The 24,040-nt window shown below is 37.5% G+C and overlaps 1 protein-coding gene and 1 pseudogene across 1 annotated transcript in view; one reads left to right on the plus strand and one right to left on the minus strand.

Moving 5' to 3' along the window:
- The window catches only part of RARS2 (arginyl-tRNA synthetase 2, mitochondrial), a 65,567-nt gene that overhangs the window by 34,125 nt on the left and 7,402 nt on the right, over positions 1-24,040 (minus strand). The window contains exons 2-4 of the mRNA XM_063097738.1: positions 19,431-19,504; positions 14,668-14,770; positions 13,210-13,293 (exon numbers count right to left, since the gene is read on the minus strand). Of these exons, the coding sequence (XP_062953808.1) occupies positions 13,210-13,293; positions 14,668-14,770; positions 19,431-19,504 (261 nt within the window). The remainder of the gene's footprint in view (positions 1-13,209; positions 13,294-14,667; positions 14,771-19,430; positions 19,505-24,040) is intronic.
- Positions 2,032-6,230, plus strand: LOC134379214 (heat shock 70 kDa protein 4-like; annotated as a pseudogene).

Here is a 24,040-nt window from a genome sequence, read left to right on the forward strand (position 1 = left end):
ATGCTTACTGGCCACACAAGTAAAAAAACAAGAAAAACTTCCAAAACATATTCCAGGTTAATTTTTAGTTATTAACACAGGACTACTGTATAGTTCACAAAATTCATTATTTTTTGTTAATGGTGATGATGCTTTTTTTAAAAAGGAGGGTTTGAAATAATTGTGATAAACTTTTATTTACTCATATTGGTTTTGCTTCACAAACCACATTTTGAGTCCTAAAAATGTAGTTTATGATGTAAAGAATTTTATTATCAAAGAGTTGCTTAAGATGGTCACTAAATGGAACAGCAGAGAAGGCAACAGCAGGCAGTAAAACAATACATAACATTTAAGAAGCATCTGCTGGCTGTTACATTCAATACTAGGTGTTTCTGTATGTTATCTTTAAGCCTTATAATCTTAAAGATGGGCAATGTTTCCCATTTAATGTATACAAAGTCTAAGGTTCAGAAACAGTATTTATTTGCACAGAACACAGAGAAAATATTTTCTTCAATCACATTGTGCAGTAGGAAAGAGAAAAAAGATGAATACAATATATAGATGTTAAATAAAATAGTCCCTGTCACATACTAGGGGCCCAATAAATGTTCTTACTCCAAGAATATGTGTTACAAGAAGACTGCAAGTAGAGAGGTAAACATTAGTGAGAAGGAATCCATCTTTATTCTAAGTTAAAGGTCTACAAATCTTTTTCATTTCCCATCCCTTTTTTATGTAGCGAATGGTAGACTACACAAAACTTAACATCAATAAGTTAGAATTCTCTTTAACACTGAACGATCCTTTGTTCAATGATTTCTCTGGCACAAACAAAAACATCAGCTTTAATAAAAGAGTATCTTATATACTCCATTTGCAAACCTTCCATTGACAATCTGACCCACCTGCTACCTAGATTCTTGCTCTACCATTTCACTGAAATTGTTCTCAGAATCAATATTCTAAATGATAAACTCAACTGAACACTTAATTTTAACACATCACTTTTATAAATACTTTTTTTGTAAAATAAATTAAACATTTAAGATAAGGCTAAGGTCTAAAATCCCTTTGATCATCTGTCCTTATTCTGGTCTCCTCCCTCCTTTCCCAGGGATAACTATTTTTCAAACATTATCTTAGCTGGCAACTACTCCCTTTTGTTTTCAACTATCCTCCTTCCTTGGTTGCAGACACCCCACTCTCTCCTGACATTTGCCTCTCAGCTTCCTTTGTAGGTTCCTCTTCCAGTGTCTGCCCTTCACTCTGCGTCCTGTGCTCCATTCTTGCTTCTAAGCTTTTTTACACTTTTAGGTGATTTAAACTAATCCCCTGAGATGTAAACTACTACTTACCTAACACACTCTCGTGCTACAGACTGATACATAATCCAACTCAGGAATGAACACCTCTCTCAGGCACCTCAAAGGGAATATACTTGCTCTTCCTTCTACACTCCCCATTTCCATGGGCTTCCCTCCCACTCACCCAACTAACCAACTCAGAAATATAGGAGTTCATAACATTCACCCTTTTCCCTTAACCTCCATAACCAATCACCTATTAATCACCAAGCCCTGCGCAAGCTATCTCCTAAATATCTTTAAAGTTGTCTTTTCTGCCCTGGTTTAGACCCTCATCATCTGTCAGCTATACCATTGCAAAAACAATCACAACAAAACAATAACACCGATCTTCTTACACAACACACACACTTAATAGAGTGTATGTTCTATTCAAACCCTTCAATGATTCCCTATCATTTAAAAGCTTCTACCAATTTCTGGTCTAACCTTTAGTATATGTGCTGCCAAAGCGAGCACCCTGGTCCGATTTTTATTTTATATGCATATCGCCTTTGCTTTTTTAAACTTAAGATAATTTATTTGCCAAGCACCTAGGGGCACTCACGTGGACACCCACTTATCCCCCAGTAACCCCAGTATGCCAGCCTATATGGCAGCTCTCTGCACACTAGCTCTGCTGGGGTCCATATCCTGTCTCAGCGGCCAGACCTGGGCCCAAGCCCACGCAGTAGCCAGTGCCATGTTGGTGGCTGGCGTAGACATGGGCTTCCAGAACTGCTACATCACTGTGACTCGCACTGGTGGCACTGAGATGATGGCTAATGAGTACAGCAAATGCTGCACACCAGATTGTATTTCTTTTGGTCCTAAGAATCGTTCAATTGTAGCAGCAGCTAAAAGCCATGTAGTTTCCAATGCAAAAAATACAGTACGAGGATTTAAAGGATTCCATGGCTGAGCATTCTCTAATACATTTGTGGAGGCAGAAAAATGCATATGATATTGTGCAATTGCCTGCTGGATTAACGAGTATAAAAGTGACATATACAGAGGAAGAGCAAAATTTTACCACTGAGCAAGTGACAGCCACGCTTTTGTCCAACTGAAGGAGACAGCAGAAAGTGTTCTTAAAAAGCCTGTTTTTGACTGTGTTATTTCGGTTCCTTGTTTCTATACAGAAAGACATCAGTGATGGGTGCAACAGAGAATGCTGGTCTCAGTTGCCTGAAATTAATGAATGAAACTACTGCAGTTGCTCTTGCATATGTAAGCTATAAGCAAAATCTTCCTGCCTTAGAAGAGAAACCAAGAAAAGCAGTTTTCGTAGACATGGGGCATTCTGCTCATCAAGTTTCTGTATGTGCATTTAATAGAGCAAAACTAAGTTCTGACCACTGCATTTGCCATAACAGTGGAAGGCCAAAAATTTGATGAAGTCTTAGTAAATCACTTCTGTGAAGAATTTGGGAAGAAGTACAAGTTAAACATAAAGTCCAAAATCCATGCATTACTACAACTTTCTCAGGACTGTGAGAAACTAAGCAAATTAATGAGCGCAAATGTTTCAGACCTCCCTTTGAGCACTGAATGTTTTATGAATGATATTGATGCATCTGGAACCATAAATAGAGGTAAATTTCTGGAGATGTGTGATAATCTCTTAATTAGAATTGAGCCACCACTTCACAGTATTTTGGAACAAGCTAAGTTAAAGAAAGAAAGTGCTTATGCAATGGTGATAGTTGGTGGTACTACTTGAGTCCCTGCAGTAAAAAGAGAAGATCAGCAAATTTTTTGGTAAAGAACTTAGTACAATATTAAACGCTGATGAAGCTGTCACTTGAGGCTATGCTTTGCAGTATGCAATCTTATCGCCTGCTTTCAAAGTCAGAGAATATTCTCTCACTGGTGTAGTATCACATCCAATATCTCTGAAATGGAATTCTCCAGCTGAAGAGGGTCAAGTGACTATGGAGTCTTTTCAGAAAAATCATGCTGCTCCTTTCTCTAAAGTCCTCACATTTTATAGAAAGGTAACTTTCATTGTTGAGGCCTACTACAGCTCTCCCCAGGATCTGCCCTATCCAGATCCTGTTCAGAAAGTCACTACCCAGTCTGATGGCTCCAGTTCAAAAGTAAAGTCAAGGCCTCTGGTCAAGATGGAAGAATAGACAGTCCCCAGCGTCACTCTCTCCCACAAATCAACCAACTTACAACTATTAAAAAGCAATGACAGCCAAGCTGGGGCTGCTAGAGCTCAGGGGAAGAGGAAAGACCTACAGAGTACATGAAGGTGGGAGAAGCCACGATGAGAGAAAGAAAGGATCACTCCTACCATTTCAAGCCCCAGCTGCTTCAAGTCTGGAGCTGGTGAATGCATGGAGCAAGAACTGGCAAAAGTCCCTGCTGTGCCCTTCCTATGAACTTACATGGAGGCAACAGAGGAGAGGAGGGCCTTGGTGGCCAGCCAGCAAGACCACTAACAGCATTCCCATGGACCCACATAGGAGTGAGGAGCCACAACTGAAAAAAGGAGCCACTCAGAGGCTGATGAGTCATCGCAAGGGACCAGCACACAGCCCGCCCCATGGGAAGTGTTTGGAGTGTGGGGGGTGGGGGAGACAGACCACTGGGGGGAAATGGGGGCACAGCAAGAACAGCTGATCTCCCCCCTAATCAGCGCAGGACCACTCTGTGTAGACTTGTCAGGAATATAGTACTGCAGAGGGAGCAGTTTGCTGAAAAGATTCAGGTCCAGAAAAGAGTTTCCACACCACTCAGGTACACTGGATCTCAGGGGTGCTGGTCCCCACAGGAAGTTCCCCCATTTTGGAAGCAAGCAAAGGACAACAAATTAGTTCCAGTGCAGAGTTTAAGTACTGGGAACAGCAAATAAACCAACACAGAACTGAAAGAAAAAACAAAATACCCACAGATGAGAGACAAAGTTTGATACTAACTAGCAAAGGTCTCACTTCACCAAAGAACATCTATAAAACCTAGAAGGACCAGAAGCCCCCTGGGCCCCCAAGCCAGAGAGTGGGTAGGGCTGGGAGCCTCAGTCATGCCCCCCAACACCCACAACCAGCCCAGTCATGACCACCTAGCTGCCACAGGAAGTGCCCTGGCCTCCCAAACTGGGAAGCCGGGGGTGGGGGGAGTTGGGGGGGGCAGAGCCTCGGCCACACCCCCCGACAACCACACCCAGCCCAGTGACAACCACTGAACCACTGCTGGAAGCCCCCTAGTCTCCTGAAACAAGGCAGTGGGGAGCCGAGGGCTTCAGCCACGCACCCCTGACATCTGCATTCAGCCCAGCAACAACCAAGCCATCACTGGAAAGCCCCTCGTCTCTCCTGCAGGAATGAGGGGGGTGCCATGGGCCTCAACCACGCCCCTTTCCTTCCTCTTCTCCCATCCTATTTCCTTCCCCCTTCCACCCAACTGCTCTGCAACAACTTAGAATGTAAAAACAGATGGAGCTGTGGACTGACCCCTCCTCCCACAACCAGGCATGCTGCTGCTGCCACAGGGTCCAGCCAGGGTCAGAGACATAGAGCTGGGGACCGACCCCTCCTCCTGCATCCAGGCATGCCGCTGCTGCCATGGGGCCTGTTACTCTTTCAGAAGGAGAGAAGAAATCTAGGGTTATCAGAGATGGGAGAGGGGAGGGAGAGGGGGATGGGAAGAGATTTTATAAGAGGCATAAAGAATAAGTATGATTTGTAATAATATATATGCTAATAATATTAATATGATCAACATATGTTAACACTGAACCCCAAACATATGTGTAACCAATTATGATTCAATAAAAAAATAAAATAAAATAAAACAAAAAAAAGTAAAGTCAAGGTTAGAGTAAATGCCCTTGGCATTTTCAGTGCATCCAGTGCATCCCTACTGGAAATGTACAAGTCTGAGGAAAATGAAGAACCAATGGAAACAGATCAGAATGCAAAGGAGGAACAGAAGATGAAAGTGGACCAGGGGGAACTACATGTTGAAGAGCAACAACAGTAGATGCCAGCAGAAAATAAGGCTTAGTCCAAAGAATGGAAACCTCTCAAGCTGGATCGAAAGACAAAATGATGGACCAACCACCTCAAGCCAAGAAGGCAAAAGTGAAGACCAGTGCTGTGAACCTGCCAGTCGAGAATCAGCTGTTATGGCAGATAGAGATATGCTCAACTGTACACTGAAAAAGAGGGTAAGACAATCATGCAGGATAAACTGGAGAGGGAGTGGAATGATGTTAAGAATACAGTAAAAGAAAGTGTATGAAATGACAGGTAAGTTTAGTGGTGGGTATGAGAAGTTCATGAGTGAAGACAATTGTTCCCAGTTCTACCTTGAAACTAGAAGACACTGAAAATTTGTCATATGAGGATGGAGAAGATCAGCCAAAAGCAAGTTTATGTTGATAAACTGGCTGAATTAAAAAAATCTAGGTCAACCAGTTAAGATGCAGTTCCATGAATCTGAAGAAAGACCAAAATTATTTGAAGAACTAGGTAAACAAATCCAATGGTATATGAAAGTAATCAGTTCTTTCAAAAACAAAGAGGACCAAGTATGACCATTTGGATGCTGCTGACGTGATAAAAGCAGAAAAAAGTATGAAGGAGGTGATGAAGCAGATGAACGACAAGCTGGATCTGCAGAACACGCAGAATCTGACAATGGATCCCACTGTCAAGACAAAAGAGATTGAAGCTAAATTTAAAATTAAGGAGCTGACAAGTATTTGTAGCCCTATAATTTCAAAGCCCAAAACCAAAGTGGAATTTCCAAAAGAGGAACAAAAAAAATGCAGACCAGAATGAAACAGTGGATGGACAAGGAGACAACCCAGGCTCTAAGGCTGCTGAGCAGGGTACAGACACAACTATGTCGTCAGATTCAGACAAGAAGCTTCCTGAAATGAACATTGATTAATTCCAACACTTGTGTTTATATTAAAACAGGCTATCATAAAGCTAAAAAAACTATTTTTTTTGGTTAAAAGGTACATAAAAATCACAAGTTAGAGGTGCTAGTTATTTTTTGCAACAATATATAACCATTAAAATAAAACATATTTCATTGGTGTACTACCAAAAATCATCACATGCTTCCTGTGGTATAACAAGGAAAATAATGATTTGTAGGAAAATGAAACTCTTATGCAGAGAATATAAGGCCCTTCACAATTTCTAATTTCATATCTAGCCCTATGCTATCCTGTGTGCAAACCACACTTAACTTCTGATAATTTCCAGACAATGCCATATTTCACTGTCTATAATCTGGCCCAAGTCGTCTTCTCTGCTTGGAATGGCTCTCAGGTCCATTCTTCATCTTTATCTCAATTAAAGGTTATGTTCTCTCTCCTCAAGACAGACTCATGTGTACCTTTCTTTACACTAGGATGGCATCTTATACGTGCCTCCATTGTAATATTCATCACATTATCATACCTACCACACATTACACTATGATTTCTTTTAATGCTTTTCTCTTAAATCATAAGCTCCTTGAGGCCAAGATCCAAGCCATTTTATCTTTAGATCTCAGTAATATAGTCCTTAGCAAATAATAAGTAGTAGGCTTATTAAATTAGTGGGCACATAGATGAAAGCTTTTAAATACACGTCAGTGAGCTACTAAAGTTCCCTGATATTCTAATAGATGAATAAGTTAAAGGCCCATTTATTTATCAATATGTATGCTTAAATGTAAGTTGCACTCAGTAATGTAATATTGTTGCACAAAGCGTTTTTAATCAGAAATGAAATCTTTCAAAGTTTTCACTATTTGGAATGTGTTAGCAAATTAATGAATATTCCAACTGGCTGGTAATGTCTGTTTGCCTATCACCATCACCTTTTCTCTGTGGACAGTTTTTATCATTTTATCTAACTCTGTTGATTATTTCTCTACGGCTTTCACTAGGACTTCTAAGGAAGATATCACTACCTACTTGACTGGTCAATTCTTTGCCCAATAATTAAAAAGTGCTTAACATCATTCATTCTTTCCATGTGTTCATGGAAACTACATGTGTCTTGAATGCATCCATTGCCTATGGACAAAAACTCAACTAGTGAAATAATGAGCAGAAGTGGAGCCATTTAAATTAGTATCTCTTTTTCTGTCTTTTTTAAAAAAAACTTAGTATAGCATGCAAAATTGAATTTGGCAAATGAAAAATATGTGTGAAACAGGAGACATTACTCTCCTGGTTCCCCTGTGCGTTGCTGCCTTCTAGCACATTAAATAATAAAATTTGCTATGCCTTTTCTTCGTACTGATCAAAATTTGTCAGTGACTTTTATTAATGAAGTTTTAGGGGTGAGGTTTTCCTTTGGCCCCTACATTATGGTGCTGTGAGCAGGATCCCAAAAGCCACCCTGCCCTTCTGGAGTTGCAGATGGAAGAGACCAAAGCCTGAAAGCCGGCAGAAAAGGTTAAGACTTTCTTACCAGACTTCTGCTCTCTGTGCAATCCAGTTGAGTGGTGACAATAAAGATCACTGTCTCTTTTTGATTGATGGGAGAAAAGGATTTGTCTGACTAGTCTTTGGTGTAGCAACTCTGGTATCTGCTTTTTCCTTTGCCTTTCTATGTCATTTGTCTTTAAGAGAAGAATTATATAATGGTTACCCTCTCATCTTACTTATGTCCTGAAGCTTGACTTATAGCCAAGTGGGAGCTCTTTCTCTCTTGGTCTCCACAATTTGGGAAACATGGCTTTTGGGTCATGTTTGGTGGCCAATTTAAATTAATTAGGAAGTTTTGAAAATGTCAAGCTCTCAGGGGAGTTTGTCATAAGAAGCCCAGTACATAAGGCCTTTACTGTCTCATCCTTGTTGCCTTGTTGTGCTGGGAAACTCCCTTCCCAGTATCGCCTCTCCGGGGTCACAGATTAGCAGGTCTGTGACTGGAGTCGCCCCACATTCTGTGGGGGACCAAAGACTTTGTCCTAACTGCCTGTGACAAGAGTCTTTTTGCTATCTTTGCCTATCTTTAGGAGTGAATTTTGGGAGGTCATGGGGGTACTTCTTCTATGCCCTCTCTAAGCCTGAAAACTACCTCCTGGTCTTTGTCAGATTGAGTTGCTATTGAAATTGGGTGCACGACTGGTGAGGATCCAGAATTGTCTCTGGCCAGATCATGGATCCTTTGAATTGGCTGCATTCAAAAGACACCTTTTTAGAAAGCTCTGGTCTTAAACAGCTGTCTTATTGGTACCTATAAAAAGATTAACAACTAGCCTTAAAAACTTGCTCTGTGATCTAATGGCTAGGATTTAGTGCTTTCACCAACACTGCCCAAGTTCTATTCCTGGTTTGAACTTATCCCTTGGAGATGTGAATTCCTATGAAATGTTAATATCCAGAAAACTAGCTAACAGCATTTCAGCAGACTGTATTTGAAACAAATTTTAGACCCATCACAAAATTTTAAATTGTTTGTCATATTTGCTTTTGATTTGAAATTTTAGTTTATGATGTGTTAGGAACTTTTTGTTCTGTTTAACTTAACTCTGAGCTCAATGAAAGAGCGCATTTGCAGCCAGCACACTGACTGGCTCTATTTCCTGAGATGGTTCCTTTGCATCTCTTTGGTTTTGTTTGACTATATTTACTTTTAGTCACCTATTTCTCTCTGTGGATTTTAGCTTTTCTCCATAGAAACTATTTAGTCAATTGAATGCTCTTTCTTCTTAAACCTCTATTAACTATGCACTCCTTCTATATTACAGATTGAATTATCCCTCCCCTCCCGCCCCACACACATACATCCAGTTTATTGCATTAGAGGCTTGGTCCTCACTGTGAAAGTGGTGTAAGAGGGTGGGAAATCCTATTTTGGTAGTTGGAAGTTGGAGCCTTGGGGAGGTGATTGGATTGTGAGGACTGCACCCTCATGAATGGATTGCTCCATTCTCAGAATAATGGGAGTGGTTCTGGTGGCTTTAAAAAGAGAGTGAATGAGGAGATTAGTCTCTCTCTCTGCTTTGCCATTTTCTGCATTGCTATAAAGCCACCACCAAATAAGCCCCCTGGTCTCCTCTGTGGGAATGAGGGGGGTGCCACAGGCCTCAATCCCGCTCCTCCTCCTTCCTCCTTCTTCCATCCCACTTCCTTCCCATTTCCCTTCTCCCCTTCCCTCCAAACTGCTCTGCAACATCATCCTAGAATATAAAAATTAACATTAATAAAATTATGTTTTCTTTAAAAAAAAAGAATTTTTTAAATTATTGGTAAAATAAAAGTGTTTTCAGAATTTAATCTAGATTTTTGTCTAGCTTTGTCTATTGGGCAAAACAAATTTATACTGTCTGATGTTTTAAGGTCATAAAATTTTTGCTTTTCTGATATGTTTGATATTTGCTTAATTTGTTTATGAACTAAAAGCTGTGAGAGAACTGGCCGCTGGGTTTCCCCCAAGCATTGCACACATCTTGTTGTTAGCCTGTCTTTGGTTTTAAGCCTCTAAGTTCTGGGGTCTAGACAGGTGGCCACAGTGAGGCCTGGGGATATATATGTCCACAGCACATAGACCAACAGCTGCAAGACAATACCAAATATAGTCTCATCACCCCCTGTCTCAGCTCTGCCTCTTGTCCATGCTGGGAGAGACAACACAACATCCTTTAGGCATTATCTTTGTAGCCTCTGTCTTGGGATCCCTATCACCCTGGATGGCAGGTGGATAGTTGGGACCCAGGACAGCTAGGGAAGGGTATCTATGTCCAACATCTCAAAGGCCTTGGTTAATACTGGTTGACAAAGGTATAGCTTGGTATGAGTAAATTAGACAAATGTGAATGGGTTAAATGCTTATAAATGAAATTGTCATAGTTTCAAAAACTCTTTTCAGCAATTTGAAATCTTGTTCAGTAATTTGAAATCTTAAAGTCATGTTATATTAACTAATAGGTAACCATAAATGTCTGAGTTGTTTCACTACAGAAATATTTGTTATTATACATAAATAAGTTTAAGTTTATATACTTTGATGTTTTGTTTTATGTGACCCTGGAATCTTACACAGCAGAAATGGTGGAGCAGAGAGAGACTAACCTCTCATGTGTTCTTCTTTCAAAGCCCTCAGGATGACACCTCTGACCACCATTATTAATCCACTCACAACAGCATGGTCCTACAATCTAATCACTTCTTCAAGGCTCCAGTTTTCAATTACCATAATAGGATTTTCCACCCTCAACATTTACAGTGGGGATTAAGTTTGGGGACTTTCAACAGAAGGTATTCCACCCCTGGACCCCCAAAACTCATGGCCTTTTCATATACAAATACATTCATTTTGTCCCCCAAATCTTACCTTGCATCAACTCAAAAACCCAAAGTTCAAAGTCCCATCTATGTAATCAAAACAGGTTATGTATTTCCAAGATACAATGGAAGGACAAACATAGGGTACATATTCCCATTCAAAAAGAGAGAAATAGGCCAAAGAAAGGCGTAATAGGTCCCAAACAAGTTTGAAACCCAACAGGGTAAGCATTAAATCTTAAAGCTGGCAAATCATGTACCTTGACTCCATATTTAATGTCCTCTGCATGCTGGTGTGGGGGTTGGGTTCCCAAGTGCTTGGGTAGCTGCACTCCTGTGGCTTTCCTGGTCTCAGGTGATGCGTTAGCTATTGCAGGCTGGTATTGCACACTGGTAGCTCTACAATTCTGGGGTCTCCATGGTGGACCCACTCCCACGGCTCCACTAGGCATGGCCTTGGTGGCGTTTTTCAGCTGTAATTCCAATCCCACATTTCCTCTTGACATTACTCTAGCAAATGCTCTATGTGGTGAATCCACCCCATGACAGATCTATTCCTGGGCCCCCAGGTTTTTCCATACCTCCTTTGAAATTGGGGTGGAGGCTGCAAAACCTCCACAGCTCTGGCATTCTGCAAGCCTGCAGACCTAACACCATGTGGACGCTGCCAAGGCTTCCGGTTTGTATTTTGCAAAGCTTCAAGTCCAACCACACCTGGGGCAAATTTAGCTCCAGCTGGAGCTGCCAAAGCAGCTAGAGTGCTGGTGTGGGGAGATGGTATGGGGAGATGGTGTGGGGAGCAGCATCCTGAGGTGGCCCTGGGCAGTGAGCCTGTGGAGGGCACCTCAGGCCTGTTCCCCAAGACCATTCTGTCTCCCTAGGCCTCTAGCTCTATAATGGAAGGGTTGGCCAGAGAGGCTTCTGCAATGCCTTCAGGGCCTTTTCCCACTTCTCTTGTTTATCCCTTTCTTTTGTACTAATCTTCTTAGTACCATTGCATTTTTCTTGTGAAAATGCTCTCTGCTTCTCTACCACATGGCCAGGCTGCAAATTTTCCAAATCTTTACACTCTGCTTTCCTTTTAAATTCTGGCTTTATATCATGCCTTTGATGCCATAACTCAACTCAGGCATTACAAGTAGCCATGCAGCTTGCTGAATGTTTTGCTGCTTAGAAATTTCTTCTGCCAAACACTGTTTTACAACTTTTAAGTTCCAACTTCCTCAAAGTCCTAGAACATGGACACAATGCAGCCAAGTTCCTTGCCAGTTCATAGCAAGGGTGATCTTTGCCCCAGTTTCCAATAAGTCCCTTTTCATTTCCATCAGAGATGTTCTCATAATGGCCTTTACTGTCCATATTTCTATCAGCATTCTGGTCACCACCATCTAATCAGTCTCTGAAATATTCCAAACTTTCTCTGGTTTTCTGGTCTTCTAAACTTTCACCAGCATCTAGGTTTTTTCTAGCCTGTTCCTTCAAATTCTTCCAACCTCTCCTCAATACCCAGTTCAAAAGCTGCTTCCACATTTTCAATTATTTATTACAAGCAACACCCCACTCCTGATACCAATTTTCTGTATTAGTCCATTTCTGTTGCTCATAACAAAATACCTGGAACTGGGTGACCTATAAAGAAAATGAAATTTATTGCTTACAGTTTCAGAGGGTGGGAAGTCCAATATCCAGGGAACACATCTGGTAAGGACTTCAGTGGTGGTGACAGTGAACCAGGGGTCTCCCATGGCAGAAATGGCAGAGCAAAGAGACACTAACCTCTCATGTGCTCTTCTTTTAAAACACTCAGAACCATGGCCCTGACCACCATTATTAATCCATTCATTATGGCATGATCCTACAATCTAATCATCTCTTCAAGACCCCTACCTTTCAACTACCATAATAGGATTTCCCACCCTTGACAGTTACAGTGGGGATTAAGTTTTGGGGGGACATTTAACCCAAGGCAGGTACTAAGAAGGGTTGAATTTTTTTCCTTGATGTGATCTAAAAAATTCATTAGATATGAAAATGACCAATGTCTAAGGCCTGAAAATAATGAAGACAAATGTAGAAGAAATTAGGCTTTCAGCAAACAAAAATTATCATCAAAATTATAATGTACAGCATGGGCACATTTAATACTCCTTTTTCAGACTATGGGTTCTCGATGCTCTAGGATATACCTTTACTGTGACATTAAGCCATACCTTTCTTGCATGCAGTACAGTGTTTGTTTATTCACTCAACAAACAGTTATCTAACACCTACTACATGCTAGGCACTGTGCTAAGAACTGGAGATCCAATAGTGAGAAAAATAGATCCTATAAGGCTTAATGGAAATTAGAGTTTAAAGGGCAAGAGACATTAATCAAATAAAAGGACTATAAAAAAGCAAGTATGATAGGTTCTTCAAAGGAGAGTTATTCAGGACTACAAATGAAAGGGTCATAATGGCACTGTCTAGGAAACAGCCAGACCTGAAAGATAAGTAATGTCAACTTGGGGTGGCAGTTCAGGCAGAGGTTTTGAGGCAAGAGGAGGCACAATGAGATTAAGAACCGAAGGAAGACCAATGTGGCTAAAGCTGAAAGTGAAAGCACATGGCAGGATCCATATAAGCCATTCTTACCTTTGTTAACAGTTCTCTGTTTATTTTAAAATTTACAGTCCCTTGACTAGTGCTGATTTCGCTCACCACTGTATCACATTTTAGCTGAAAAGAAAATAAACCACATAAAATAGGTATGTTTTAAAATAGGTGTAATAAGATATGAAGTTCTAATACTATAAAATTGGCTTACATAGACAGCAGGAGGGTCATCTCTTACAGTCACTATATCTAGACCCAGGCCTTAGCCAAATTCTTCAGTTCCATCGTTCTATTTAGGTAAACACGTTTTCTTTTTCCTGACTAGGATGCTATTCTGTATTCAAAGTCTGTCTCTTCCTCTTTCCCTTTTCCTCACTCAAGTTCTCCATCTGTCAGGGAAGAAAGGGCATCACTCTACTCCCAACTCTACTTACTCTGACATGCAATGAGCACTTTGTATCATCTTTCATGAGAGCCACAGAACATGACATTCTGTCAGGGCCTAAACTAACTTGTACCAACTCATAAGATGTAAATAATTTAAATAGTTTGCCTTCTACGCATATGCCTTCCTTTTTAACCTGCTAAATGTTCAAAACCCAATATAGATATGGAATTTGAAGAGATAATTTCTGTCACTAAAAAGTCACTAGTCTTTATTTTTGAGAACTTACAAGAAATGAAGGAAAGGAACTAAATATTGTAATGAAAATAATTCTACTCCTGGTGTACTTCCTGATAAAAATCTGAGTGATTTTGTGATTAAATAAATATTTACTCAGCTACCAAAGCTCCTTTATCATACTCATTCTCTAACTAAACATCTTTTTCCATGATAGTGACTTTCATTGTTCCAATTCCTCGAGTTTCCAGTCATCTCATCTGTGTTACATGTAATAACACCATTAAAACAAAAAATGAAAGCCCTGTCTAACATTTGCTTTTTCTGAGTGTATCACACTTACAACTTAGATTTGGTCATTCTCTACAATCCTTTCAATTCCTCTTTTAGATACTAAACCCATAAGAGAACTCAGAAATAAAAGCAGTTTATTAACTCATCTAACCACCTGTTCTCTGTAATCATAATTCTATTTACATCTAATAATTTCCTCTCATATTTTAATATTCATCTTCTCAGAAACCATTTTAAAAATTGCACCCCAGTGCTCTAATTTATCAAGCTTGTTTTCCTAAATTCAAAAGTCCATCCAGCTTCAATCTGTAAATTTAATTAACACTTCAGTGCTCTTGTAAGTAGTTAATCAAAAAATTGAACAATGTCAGCTCAAGAGGAATGCTTTATAACTAATTTGAAAAATCACTGTAACCTTATAGTACATGATTAAAATGAATTTAAATTATGTTTTCCAAGATTCCTTGAACAAAGCAACACTACTAAATTGATTATTATGGCTGAGATTGCCTGCAGAGTAATTTTTTTCTTCAAAATAATAAGCTTATTATAATTTAAAAAAAAAAATAGTGCTAAATTACCTTCTCTGCCAATCTCTCGGCTTGAACTTGAATATCTGGTCGTGAATGGTCATTGTTGTTTTCCAATAAAGAATCCACAGAAAGCTGAAAATCAGCTGCTTCTCTAAAAATAGACATTGAAATGGGAAAGAGCTGTTAATTTAAAAATAGTATAACAAAAACTAATGTAACAAAGACTAATCACTACAGGTTCCCAACAAAGACACAGTTTTATCAGAAGAAGGTGCTATGCTTTCAAAATTAAAAGGAAGGAAATTAGAGATCACTTTGTATTTATTTAGAATTTTTATCTTTTATTATCTTACAAAATTCTTCCTCTTCTATCACCTAATTGTAGCTTTATGAATATCTCTGTGAAATAGGTAGAGCAGCCACCTTATTTTATAGACGTGAAAGCTGATGTTGGGCAAGGTAAATATCTCTCCTAAAATCCTACTGCGACTAATAAGCAGACTGAGAAAAAAATCCCAAGTATTGTGACCTCTTCTACAGTGCTTCCTCTATTACTCCAGATGCTTGCTTCTAATTCAAGCCCCTCCACTGACCTCTAAATGACCAAAGCAAAAATATTTTCAAAATGTTGTAATTTGAGTTTCAACATGGGAAAAAGAAAAATATTATTCTAAACATTCACTAGTTTATTAAAGAAATAGACACTGCCATTTGTTCTCTTCATTGGGTTGGTGATGAAACAATGCGAAAACAAAGAAACAAACACAAAGCAACCAATTAGTGAAAATAACCTTTGCTTCAGGAGAGCAGTTATCTCTAAGAAAGAAGGGGAAAGAATGTAATCAAAGAGTATGGAATATATCAGTGACTTCAACAATATCTGTAATGTTTTATTTCTAAAAACAAAAATCAGGAGTCTCCCTCCCCAGTAAGAAAAGACTTGAAGTAAATTTGGAAAAAAGTTAGGACTTGATAATTTAGAAAGTGACCACATGAGAGCGTTGATTACATTATTGGCTATGAATTTTCTGTAGGTTTGAAATAGTTCAAGGTGTAAAAACAATTTTTTTAATCAACATACAAATATCTATATAACTGCCCACACTAACATCTTCTGATATTTAATAAGGAACTAGAGAATGAGTCTATAGGCAGAGTAAGTGAGTTGAACCACTGTCTATCTAGTCCATCTGTCATTGGCATAAAAGGACATATTTTGGAGGAGTTCAAGTGACTTCCATGAGTGATAACTCATGAAATTCAGGAAAAAGCCTAAAAATTCCTGTGACTTCTGGTTAACATATTAAAAAACCTACTCTATAATGACCATTAAGAATTTTTCTAAGCCTCAAATCCATCATCCAGCAGCCTAGCACGGATTACACTTACGACCTAAACTTACCTACTGACATGTGAGCTTTAATCGCAGACCCAAGTTCATCTACCGATCAGTGTCTGTGTGATTTGGGGCATATTGCTTAACCTCTTGTACCTCAGTAAAATGGTAATGATAATGGTACCTACTTCACAGTGTTGCCAAGAAATCAAATTCCGATTATAAATATTAATCCTTGTTCTGATGCTAAATAAAAAAAAACTGTTAAATAGTACCAGTATGACGCCTGAGGAATATTTTTTCTGTACTACATCCTATATGAACTTGGTTGGCAAACTACTGTTTCTTTTCTAAGACTATTCTCTAATGAGTAAATGACAATTCAATTTTCTAAAAATTAACCTTAATTATGGACACTCATATAAGGTTTGAATGTATTTATTCTTACCAAAGGACTCTAAACGTTCAGTCAAATATTTTTGCCAATAAATAAATGGGAAGCTGAAGAAATTAGTTTAATAAAATGGAAATAACACAAAACAGGACAGGAGCAACAAAAAGATTTTTAAAAATCAAAGAAAATAAAGTAAAATTAAAAGTAAGTAATAACAGCACTAATAACAATATTAATTGAAATGATACAGATTCGAATATAACAAAGATTTAATTATGATTTTTTGATATATAGCTAGGATAATTTATAAAACGTTTACTACGACCACAAACCTATAGCACGGCTCTCAAACGTCCAGGAAACACAAAAAAGTCACGTGATTTTCTGTAGATAGTTTTTTAAAAGTTATAAATAGTAGGAAGGATTTATAATTTTATTCTAGAAATGAATAATATGCTAATATAATTCAATTTTAAAAATTATATTATCTCAATGGAATCAGAAATATTTCCAATTAGTTCAGTGGCAGAAAGACAAAGAAAATAAATCACAATGATCAACGCCAACTTATTAAGCTAAGAATATTTAAAACATGAATTCTGAAATTATGTGAAGGGTTCTTGGCCAGTAAGAAAGGCCCAAGAGAGAAGACAATGCTTCAGGGAGGTGAGAGAGATCAACCAGACTTAACCTATTTCCTGGTTTTCCCTTTTGGGAGCTTTTAATTACACACCCACAAGGAACTTTTGCTTTATCTAAATAGGTGATTCTTGCAAATAAATTATGTACAAAAACAGAACTGAAAAGAATCTAAATGTCCATTAACAGAGGGTTAAATTGTTACATTGTTTAGGCTGGCCAGTTAACTCAGCTGGTTAGAGCACAGCCTTATAAACTAAGGTTATGGGTTCAGATTCCCAACCACAATAAATAAACAAATAAATACAGACTGTTACATTGTTTTTAATTACACACCCACAAAAAAACTTTTGCTTTGTCTATTTAAAAAGGTGATTCTTGCATGTGAATTATGTATAAAGTCAGAACTGAAAATAATCTAAATGCCCATCAACAGAGGAATGTTAGATGGTTACACTGTTAAAAAGTGATATTTACAAAAAAAAGAATAATGTCGAGACAAGAGTTCAAAAATTTTACATTTTTGTATGTAGTTTCATAGCTGTTTTTGAAAAACTTACTCAAAGAGAAAAAAAATACACCAACTTGCTAACATTTTGTCTTACTGTAGTTAAGACTATTGGGAACTTCTTTCTTATTCTCCTGAATTTCCTTAAGGAGATTATCTATTTTGTTTTTGTGCTACAAAAATAAATTAATTTGAAAAAACCCCTTTGAAAAGATGTAACACCTAGGCTATCAAATGCAGTAGATATCAAAATAATCTAATGTGGAGGAGGAGAGTGGGTAGGGATATAGGTGAAACAAAACTGGCCCTGTGCAGACAATGGTAGGTGATGGGCACACAAGGTTCATTAAACTAGTCCATCCACTTTCATATTTTTTATAATTAAAAAAATAAGTTTAAAAAGAAATAGCTATTTCCCACTACTGCTGAGGGGCTGTTACAGTGTTGGTTAGTGAGAGGTCCATAAACTTGAGAGCTACCGGTCTATAATAAAGTTGTTAATTCTGTCTCTTACAATCAATATTATATAGGAATTCCACCGTAGTTGAAAATACAATTGAGAGAATTAGTAGAACTGAGCAAATTGATTCACATTAGATAAACCACATTAACAAAAATAATATTTCTTAATTCTCCTGGCAATTAATAGCATTCTAGAATAAAGTTAGAAACATAGAATATTTAGGCTTGGTTTTAGTACTATAGAGGATACCTGAGCTTATTATGGCAAAGCGATAGAGGTTTCCTTAGTTTTAAGTAAACTTAATATGCAAAATTTTAGACTTGTAGCCCAGAAAATTTTTGAGGTCCTCCCCAATATTTGTATTTTATAAACCAAAACTCTTAGTATTTCAAATTGTTAAAGTGGAGGCAGATAAAGGGAATTCTTCTCAAAAGATGGGCCAAGATAGTTCAGCTTATTATTAGAGGCCTTTGAAACAAAATAAAAACTGAGACATTCTCTGTATTATGTAGAATGTCATTTACAGATTTTATGAAATAAGTAATAAGTTCGGAAAATTTTACCAATTACATATAATTACAAGGTGCCCTTAGAGGTTGCCTCTGTTCTTGAAACTCAGTGTAAAGGAACTTGCAGCAGGACATCTTATAGATGCTGTGTTTCACTACAAGGCCAAATGTAGCCTTTCTCTTCCTTTTCAACTTCTTTCTTTGTCCTATTCTGAGAACAAGAACATTCATCCTACTCTATCTTAAAGTCCTGTGACAAAGCACAAAGACATGATGGGACCGATAATTATATCTTTACATCTTTCCAAAGTTTAGGGCTTAAATGCCTGCTATGTAGCTAATTTCTTATTATTAATTGACTGAGAGGGTATTTTATCCAAGTATTGAAGTTTTCTACCCAAATGGTAAACAAGTATCGATTAGGTTGACCAAACACAAAGAAAGTGATATCTCCCTGCATCCAAAGAAGCAACTATCAGTTGTATGTAGTTTTAACCAACAGTTCTCTATACTGATAGTCCTCAAATGGAAATGAGAAAAACAAAAACAACACAAAAACTAGCAGATAAATATGGTACAACAGTATTCTACCATCAGATGGTTGTACAGTCTTTAACATGTCTTCAAAAACCGTAAGAATCTAACCACAACTTCGCTTCTTTTTTTGTTACAGAATTATATTTGAACCTCATTCCCACAGACTTTCCCATAATAAGTTACTAGCATAAAAAAATAATTAACATAACAATAATATTATAATCTTCCACAACAGAGTATCTAAAATACAGATTTTAATTAAATTATTTAATGGGAATATTATTCAACAGGAATAAAAGGTTGAATATAATGAATCATATCATATGCTTAATTTCAATGACTACTGTAAATTGAAGAGTAACAATTTTTTTTTTGGTATATAAAAGTCAGCAACATTTTAGATTGTTACATATATTATACTTAACTCTTTTCTGGAAATTGGAACTGCAGATATTGACTTGATCAAGTTTTCAGGTGGAAGTTCCAACACTTTGGAAAGCTAAAAAGCAAAAAGAGCAAAATAGGTCAAAATAGTAGATACACTTGTTTTAGATTCAATGGAATTCTACTTAGCAATGAAAAGAATAAAATACTGACGCACTGAAAAACATGAACGTGCCTTAAATGCATTGTGTTAAGTGAAAGAAGTCAGATTCAAAGGGGCGTATAGTGTATGAATGAATTCATTTGACTTTCTGCAAAGCATAACTGATGTGTGGTTGCCAGGGACTGAGAGTGAGAACACGGTTTGACCAAAAAGTAGAAAACAGAACTGTTCATCAAAAACCATGAATTTTGGGGGCTGGCTAGTTAGCTCGGCTGGTTAGAGCACAGCCATTACACCCAAGATCACGGGTTCAGATCCCCGTGTTGGCCAGCCGCCAAAAAGAAAAGGATGAATTTTTTGTCAATTTAAAAATAAGTTCAAAAAAATTTTGTATAAAAAAGAGGGAATGATCCACTGAGCATCCAAAGACAATTCATTTATTTTTTCATAAATAACATTTTGAAATATTTTTCCAAAAAGTATTTATTGAGTGCCTACTGTGTGCAAAACACTGTTCTAGGTATTGAGAATACAGCAGTGAACAAAACAGACAAAAGTCTTAAGGCACTCAATAAATATATAAGCAAACAAGTAAATAATGAGGAAAATCTGATCCCTGGGCCCTACTGAAGGTTTACCCATTAGAATAGGAGGGATGGGGGCATTTATATTTTTGTAGAGCTCCTTGTGTGACTGTAATACATAGCCAAAGTTGTGAACTACTGCCATTATCAGAAACTCAATGTTTGTTGGAAGAGACATTCCCAATGTATTTAACGATTCTTAGATGACAAGTATGTCTGATATGCTTCAATTTTTTCTTGCAGCAATCCCATGAGTATCATATTATAGCCTTTGTTCCATGAATGATGAAACTGATGAACAAAGAATTATGTAACTTGCGTAAGTGGAAAAACTGGGACGTAAACACGGGCTATCTAAAACCAGGACCTACACTCAACCCCTATGCCATATATATACGGCGTGTGTGTGTGTGTGTGTGTGTGTGTGTGTGTGTGTGTGTGTGTGTGTGTGTGTGTGTGTATCCCTTCAATGAGAAAGGCATAAAAACAAAATAGTAAAATAGCAGCACAGCCATAATAAATTTTAAAATGTCTTCATTTTTCTTCCCCACCTCCTTAATCCACGCACAAGCCATGGCTGTAGAGCTAGAAGGGAAAGGAAGTGACAGGGAAAACAGGAAAAGTAAAGAATATGAGAAGAGATCAAGAAGAAATATTCTCTAGAGGGGTTTGTAATTGTTCAGAAGGAGAGCAATAAAATTAAAACCACTGTCTCCTGATTAGTTATAATATTCACTCTCCTATTGTCAATAGGTCACTTGTGGAATTCCATAAACATTAAAAAATGCCCCAAAACTGCAGACCTGGAGCTATCATTTATCTTTAAGATGCTTTGTACATTTCTGTATTGGCCTAGTGTACGCTGACTTTTTAAAATTTAAATCTTTCTTTTTTAATTTCTAGGTTTTAGGAAGTGAATTACTTTATCCTCTACAAAATGATTATTTCCTTAGGATATATTCCCAGAGTGGATAAATATTTCCAAAGCATTTATAGAATAAAGGCTATAACAGTTTATGTTTATACTATGAAATGTTTCTACCAATAAAAATACAATATTATTAAAGGTCCTATTATAACCTCTTTTAGAAAAAAAAAGGATCCAAATTCTAGTTCCACTTTTACTAGCTATGAGACCTTCAGAAAGTCATTGTACATGAATGAACTCAGGTTTTCATATCTGAAATATGGGGATAATAAGCCTATTAAATAATAAACTAGGGCTCCATTGAGGTTTAAGTAACAAAAATGTATTACATAATAAGCATGTAATAAATATTATTTCCTTCCCTCTTTAAAAGATTTTAGTTAATTTTGTACATAAGGTCTCCCAAACCTAACCATGACCACTAAGATTTTCTGCCTATTTTAAACACAACTTAATCCTGCTGAAATAAAACTTAGTGATGTAGGCCAATCTTAAAGCATTTCAGCTGACAAATAAATTGTGAACTTAGGTAGCAATAAGATGCTTACATTCAAATGAATGACAAAAAATTCTTTCTGATGTAAACTAAAAACTACTTAAAAACACTTCATTCATTTACTGTATTTCATTTGATCCAAAAAGGCTCTGATGGACTTAAACACATAAAAATAAAATGCAGGTATAAAATTATACCAGAAAACCTAAGCTAAAGATAGTTATTATGCTTCTTGGCAACCAAGGCACAAAGGGAAAGTACACAGGATGCTTTACCTAGTAATAGATCTAACAAGTCAGCAGGAAGAAAATTTCCTAAATTTTTTTTTAGGAAACAAATCAGGTTATCTCACTTGTGAGGATATGGATAAAAGTAACTCTAACACCAAGTTATCTTACTCATGTGAAAATATGAATACAAAAATAGAAAACATCTTCAATGGTAGTTTTATAAAATTCACAGAAACATTCTTAATATGATATAAACTCAAAAACAAAAGAGGGGGGATGGGTAGTGTTTTAATTAATGGATACAAAGCTTCAGTTTTGCAAGATGAAGAGTTCTGGAGATGGATGGTGGTGATGGGTGCACAATAATGTGAATTTAACTTAATGCCACTGAACTGTAAAAATGGTTAAGATGAGAAACTTTACATAAAGTGTATTTTCCCACAATTAAAGAAAAACAACAAGAAAAATCACAACGACCCAAAGTGAAAGATTTCTGGAATGAAGTAGTGGAACAAAGGCTTCTTCACATAATCTCCCACCTCCTGACTGCCACGCAGTATCAAATTAAAAAGAGAAGAAAGGAAGGAAAGAAAGTAACATAGGTAGGTTGGTTCTCCAGTAGCAAATACATAGGATAGGCACAGTTCAAAGTCACAAACATCAAAAGTGAAGGCCAAGGAAAGACACAACAGATTCTGAAGCTGAATGAAGCTGCCCTGTTTCCCAAGGTTCTTAACTTGGTCTTCATGTTAATACCCCAAAACTGGAGAGAAACAAATTGAAAGAATTCCACTATTTTTTCTCTTGAAATGCTGCACAGCTATGGAAGAGAATGAATAAAACAGAAAATGAATTGCAGCACTTCCCAGCAGAAGTAAAAATTCAAGAGTAGCACACTAAGGGCCTTCCCAATGGAAATGCAATACGTTCCCCAATTACAGGTAGCAAACACTGATATGGTGTTGTGTGAGCAGCTAGAATCAGAAGAGGAACTTTTATAGGAAGATAGAAAAATATCAGGGCTAGTTAGCAAAAATTTAATATGCCAACTCAGAATTCAGAAATAATATGTACAGGTCACTACAGCCTATTGGAGAGAGAGACAAAAGAGGAGCGAGAGGCCATAGAGTTTGTATTTTTGCAACCACAAAACTGAGATGAGCCAGAACAAATCTGACACGGGGAGTGAAGTCATCCAAACAATGTATGAATAAATAGGAAGTCTGGGCAGGGCTGTCAAGAATAGGCATCGCAAATAGGTAAATAAACTGAAAGGCTCAAAGAAAAAGAGAGAGGAAGAAAGGAGGGACAGACTGAAAGAAAGACAGAATGGAAAGCAAATGGCATACAAGAGATCAAAGAACTCTGTCCATAAGAAAAATATAACCCAATGAATACAAAGACATTCTTCACAAATGCTTCAGGTTTTGAAACATACTGAGAATGTGAATACTTGTACAGTAAATAAGAACTAAAAAACAAGATAAAAAAAAAAGCGAGATTAAAAAGGGAGTCTTAAAATTAAATAAATTGATGCTCAAACTTTTTTTATTATAAAACTAATAAGAAACACAAAGGAGAATAGTCATAATAATAGCTAACCTTAGGAAAATTGGTGTCCCTAACATACAAAAAAAATAAAGACTGGCAAACAAGCAAGCAGACAGAAAGGAAGGTAGGTAGATTAGTTCTCCAGCAGCAAATACTTAAGGATAGAGAGACAAAGCCCAAAGCCACAAACTTTAAAAGTGAAAACCGAGAAAAGATATATAAGATTCTGCAGCACTATGGAGGAGCCTTATTTGGCAGGTCTCCTAATTTGGTGTAACCTATCAGAAGCTATAGAGATGAATCAACAACCCTCCCCTCTCCAACAAAATAAAAAGTATTCATAGATATATATCTTGGCTCTCTCAAAAGCAGGGCCTGAGAAAATGACTTGTGTGCAGGCAGTTTATTTGGGAGATGATTCCCACGGGCAGAAGTGATTAAGTGAGAGGGAAGGAGGAAAAAGTTAATGTAAGATTGTGCCATCAAGGTAATTGCTATAGGTAATGGAGCTCAATTTCCATGCAACTCTTAAGAAGCATAGACAATGTCTATCAGAATTCTCTATCCAAAGTAATTTCACCACATGGGAGCTAAGTATGTGCTGGGACCAGCAAGCTTCAGACAGGATGAGATACTGTTAGCAATAAGTGAATGGAAGCACACATGGAACTATTCACACCAGTGGCAGCTGGAATCAGA

This window comes from Cynocephalus volans, chromosome 5, assembly GCF_027409185.1.
Source record: "Cynocephalus volans isolate mCynVol1 chromosome 5, mCynVol1.pri, whole genome shotgun sequence".
NCBI classification, from domain to species: Eukaryota; Metazoa; Chordata; class Mammalia; order Dermoptera; family Cynocephalidae; genus Cynocephalus; species Cynocephalus volans.